The following is a 5,427-nucleotide window of genomic DNA, read 5'->3' on the forward strand; positions in this document are numbered from 1 at the left end:
GGCCAAACGATGTTTGGTCTTCTTAAGCCCAAAACCATTTTTCACTAATCGCACCCTCAAAATAAGTCTTACTTATTTCTTCCATATCGACTGTCCTTATGTGTGTGACCCTGTAGGTTCTTATAACGTTGGCAATAATATTATTCTTAATATTATAAACAGTGAGCGGTATCTAGCAACACATCACTGCTACCCAAGTCACAAGAATGTCACGTGATCTGACAAACCTTTCCGTGATAAAACTCATGTGTATAATTACCCTTTTACCCTTATGTCTATATTGAACACAAGGCATAGTACGTCACCCTTGTTAAGTTCAATATTGGGCCCATAGACATATCTCCTGTTATGTAGGAGGGGTAAATTCCATCTAGGTCACTCATGTCCCTTAGCATGATTCGTGGAATACCCATCAACCAACTTTATAGTCATCCTGTTACGGATAACTTTGAATGGCGACAAAGTACTACACTCCTACATCTAGGGAACATAGTGGTTTCAGGTCGAAGGGTGGAATACACCACTTATCACTATGAGAATATCCTATGACATTTCATAACATACTATGTAGTATTCTCATGGTGGGTCAATTCGATATAAATATTACTCTTAATATTTATATCTATGTGAAGACTTGATAACTCTTTATCTATGATCCGTGAGATGTGATCATCAGTCTACCAACATAATAGTCTATGTTTTGATGTTATCCCAATTCACATTAAAGCTCGACTACGGATGTTTTAAGAATAGTGTTCTTATGTGTAATGGACTCTCACGATTAAGTCACACTTAACGTTCCATTCAATGAACTTACTATTCTAGGGACTCTATTATTATTTAACACATAAACATAATAAAGAAAAGCCTTTATTTAATAAGTAAATTATCCGATACAAGTATCATGCAATTATAAATAATTGGCCTCTAGGGCTTACACCAACAAAACCAAGCCAAAAAAACAGTGAAGGAAATGAGATCAGTGCTTCTTTACTTTGGACCTTCCCAGTTTTTTGGGATTACGGGTAAGCGGGTACTTCTTCTTCTTATGTGAAAGCTTACCATTAGAATCAATTGGCAGAATACCTTTCAAGAGTAATCTCTGAAACTTGCTCTTGATTCCCCATGTCTTGTATCGATATCTAGTTGTCAGGGAAGACTTCAACTCAGCGGTTGCATTTGATATGGCATTGAAGAGAGGTTTGAATGGTCCAGGTTTGCAACTAACAATGTCAGATACAATGCGGTTCTTGCTAGTTCCTTGATGAAATGAACCTATGGTTGTCTCCCCCACCTTATCTTCCTGCTGCCCATAGAGGAAACTCAATATCATGTTGTCGTAGTAAATGCTTGAGTCCTTGTTTGGGTTATCAATTTCAAGGCTATAAAATATGGTGCCATTTTGATTTGAAGGTCGATCTATAGCGACTAATACGATGGAGAAGGATGGGTTATTCGGTCGTAAGGACAACCATAGACACAGAACAAGAAGACCTAGGAGGCATATAACTTGCAACATCCATACATAGAAACTCTTCCCTTCTTCACACATCATTCAGCAAAAATGTCAGATAATTGAGAGAATGAGTTGAATGTAATATTAAGTGGTGGATGGTGCAGCAAGCTTTTGTATTTGAAGGGTGGGTAAGGTTAATGTTTTGAGTTAATAGATGGCTAACTAGAGGAATATATGCATAGAAAATGAGAAGCAGGTTGCCAAAGTATCAAGGGAAAAGAATATATGCATTTCTTGAGCAACATTGGATGTGAACAAATATACTATTAGAGAATCTTTGGCAATCCTCTACGGGAAGTATACAAAAGTTGTGTAAAAAAAAGAAGGATTAAGAAAGTTAGAAGCTCAACTAATTTAGTAGTATTAAAATGAATTACACTACAATAAGAACTACACAGCGTGCTATGTTAAACAGATACAAATCTCTCACTATTATATATTTCGGAATCTATTAGTCAAAAAGATACAAAAATAACAAGACTGCGTAAACCTAACATATGTTTTCAACTCATTACACAGCATCTCCATATGACAGAATTAAAATGGGAGGGAAAAAAAGGTGACCTCAAAGAAGCAAAGACATTCATCGATTGTATTGAGGTGTTTATTTATCCTCAGCCATCTTCTTCCGTATCTCGTGAGCAACGTTAAAAATACCAAGTGTTGGCTGGTTGCAAACAAAACACTTCTTATTCTTTGCATGATGCTGCAAGTAAAATGATCAGAAAGTTAGGCATAAGTAAAAGGAAAGGGAAAAACAAAATTAAAAAAACTAAATAACTTGAAACTGTTATAAATAGAAATTTATTTGCCAAAACAATAAGGATGTACCTTCAATGCACAATGCTCGCAGAAGTAGTGTTTGCACTTTGTTGAGACAGGATCCACAAATGGATTTCTACAAATGAAACATGCAAATGGTAATGCATCATCGTCGTCATCTTCATCATCATTCAAATTGGCACCCTCCTCTTCCGCATCCTCACCTGCAGCCAATCGCATCCTCCTTTCTTTCTCAGCTTCTTCCCATTCCTTCTCCATCTGCCACCCAGACTTGTAATCACCTCGATCATGCATAAACTTACACGAATCACCATAACCACAATACCCAGTCTCCTTATAATCTTTACATATATCAGGCTGATAATCAAACCTAGCCGACACTCTTATATGAGCCGAATCCCTAAGAGGACCGTGTGACCCACCAGCCTTTTCACCAGAAATTGTGTGCTCTCTCCGAAATCCAGCCTCATGATCTGTGTAATTATTCATTCCCTTGTATAATTTTCCATCCTCGGAGCCAGTTCCCTTTCCCTTAAGAGTCTCCGACGCTTGTTGTTGCTTTGCTGTCATGTTGAACTTGAATCTCTTTGGATGACTCAAAATGAAAGCCATGTTTCTCAGATTCTTCGTTCCGTTCAGTCAATGCAGAGCTTTTCGAAGACCCGGAGGAAAAGAACAGCTTATTATCAGTCTTTGTATTCTTTTTCTGAACATGCATCAAAGATTCTTCAGTATTCGAATCATCCTCATTATCTTCATTATCAATAGTTCGCTTCCTTATGTTCTTATTAACCGGTTTTCGGAAAAAACTACAAACTGGAAATAAATAATAAAAAAAAACACATATTAACTAAAAATTAACGATAGTGCTAGAAAACAGAGGTGCATAAGATAACAAGATTGTGATTGTAATGCAACTAGTTTTACATACCTTGTTCAGTTTGTTGGTTGTTTTCAGCGGATTTGGGTTCAGAATCTTCCATGATAAAAACTGTTGATTTTTCAAACAAAGCACACAATTCCCAATCAGAAATATATATATTGACAAAATCAAATAATGTAATTCAAAATCATAAAAACAGATTACTTTAAAGTTGAATCAGAATCTAATTTGGGATTTAAATTTGGAATTGAAACTAGGGTTTTAAATGGGGAACAATTGTAAAAACTGACCTAAAGAAGAAGTCAAGTTAACGAGACCAGTATGGAAATTCCGATGCGATGACTGAACAACGGACGGAGGCGACGGTGAACTGTGATCGGCGTAGAATACCGCGGCTGGGAATGCGGAAGCTAGGGCTTGGTGGAGGGAGCCGCTACTTGATTTGTTAAGATTTTGAAGAGAAAGATGAATGAAAGAATAAAATTGAGCTACGAAGAAGCAACGCTAGCCGCTAGGCCAATGGGCAATGTAGGCAGCGTGTTTTCCGGTGCAGTTGAGTTGAGTCGAAGTTGTTTCAATTAACGCGGCTACATGTGCATTTTGCCTAATTAAGCTTGCATCAACTGTTGCAAACCCTAAACCTAATCAAAACTTGCAAATTTATCTTGGACCAAATTTAGAAGAGACTTTAATTTCTGATTTTTTTTTAGTTAGGGGCATTTTAGGTTTTCTGATGTGGTGTTAAATTTTTAGATATGGGTATTTTAGGTTTTTTTATGGCACATTGGTTTCTTATAGATATATAGATTGGTTTATTATAGATATGGCACATTGGTTTCTTTTTAGATTGGTTTACAAAAACACACTAGCTCACACACTTCCCACTTTAGTAGTCGCAAACAATATAAAACCCAGAAAATGACAAAATTTTAACTGGAAACAAGCAAGAAAGTAACTGGCAGTAATGCAAATGAACAAAAGCTTTGACAATTACCTGAAGTGCAAGTTCTCTGGTCGGAGCAATAATAAGACTCCTCAAAAGGCCCGTAGGAGCATTTTTTTCTGCTTCTTCACCCTTTTCTGAATCCATATTTGCAGCCTTGTCACGCTCCTCCAAAAGACGTTGAAAAATGGGCAAACCAAATGCAAGTGTTTTACCAGATCCCGTCTCTGCAGCACCAATAACATCCTGCCAAATAAGGACACGAGAATTCCCATCAAAGTTAATCTTATTAAAAATTTCAAACCATCAAAGCTTCCAGAAGAAGAACTTCAAATCAAACAACCTTCCCTTGATGAGCAGCAGCCGGAATACAAGCTTTCTATATTGGTGTTGGTTCCTCGAATCCCAGTTTGTGTATTGCTTTCATTAAGAGAGGATGAAGCCTCAACTCGTTCCATGCATAATATTCATTTTCATCAATGTTCTCTTCCCCAGCAGTGTCCGTCACATCAGCCGCCGCACCTAAAAGCACATTCAGCAGTAAATGAAACATGTCCGTCTGCATTTTTTTTTTCCTAATTTGTTATTAAAGCTTTCCAATTTTTATTAAATCAGCCACGTTTTCTAAAGCAGTTGTATATTCTAAAAGTAAAATTGGAAAAGAATTGTATACACAAAAAGCATTATTGGCTTTATAAAATAATTAGTGGAAAGGTAAACGCTGCCGTGTTTGTCTGTCAATTTTCTCTACTGCGCTATGTTGTGCAGATATTTTAAATTGTTAATTAGCGGTATTTCATTACACTTATGACTGTTGGCGCAGCAGAAGCAAGCAAGACAATGGTTCACCAGCACAAGCTGCAGGCTTGGCAGGCTCAGCAGCTGGTTATGCAGGCACAGGCGCGCGCAGGGTTGCAGGCAAGCTCAGCAGGCACGCAGGCTTGAACTTGAGCAAACTAGCAGTTTTGCAAAAACTGCAATATGCAAGATGAAAACCTTTCTTGATGATTTTGATTAAGAACTGAGCATGAAAGACTTAGGGAAATAGAGATTTTATTCTTCCTTAATGGGCCACAAAAAATTGATTACAATCTAATGCACTAGTTGCACTTTATATAGGGTGGCTTGTGTAACAAGCAAGCTCATCCCTTAGGCCTAAACAAATTCCCTAACTACCTAGTTAGTTACTAACAAACTTTAACTAACAAGTTGGTTGTAACTAACTCTAACAACACCTAAACAAACTAATTTTCAAGATGAATTAACCACTTTCTTAACACTCCTCCTTAATTCATGCTTGAA

At 37.2% G+C, this 5,427-nt stretch overlaps 1 protein-coding gene and 1 pseudogene across 1 annotated transcript; both read right to left on the minus strand.

The window, feature by feature from the left end:
• Nucleotides 1-868: 868 nt before the first annotated feature.
• On the minus strand, nt 869-1,705 carry LOC123891136 (protein NDR1-like). The gene has a single exon (XM_045940958.1). It carries the CDS (start codon nt 1,553-1,555, stop codon nt 980-982), a length of 576 nt encoding a protein of 191 aa, XP_045796914.1. The 5' UTR covers nt 1,556-1,705; the 3' UTR covers nt 869-979.
• A 148-nt stretch (nt 1,706-1,853) lies between these two features.
• Nucleotides 1,854-4,315, minus strand: LOC123891133 (annotated as a pseudogene).
• Nucleotides 4,316-5,427: the final 1,112 nt, after the last annotated feature.

The sequence above is a fragment of the Trifolium pratense genome, linkage group LG6 (genome assembly GCF_020283565.1).
Source record: "Trifolium pratense cultivar HEN17-A07 linkage group LG6, ARS_RC_1.1, whole genome shotgun sequence".
Classification (NCBI taxonomy): Eukaryota; Viridiplantae; Streptophyta; class Magnoliopsida; order Fabales; family Fabaceae; genus Trifolium; species Trifolium pratense.

Excerpts from the sequence above, each read along its gene's own strand:
- LOC123891136 (XM_045940958.1), bottom strand. The coding sequence starts at position 1,555 with ATGATGTGTGAAGAAGGGAAGAGTTTCTATGTATGGATGTTGCAAGTT.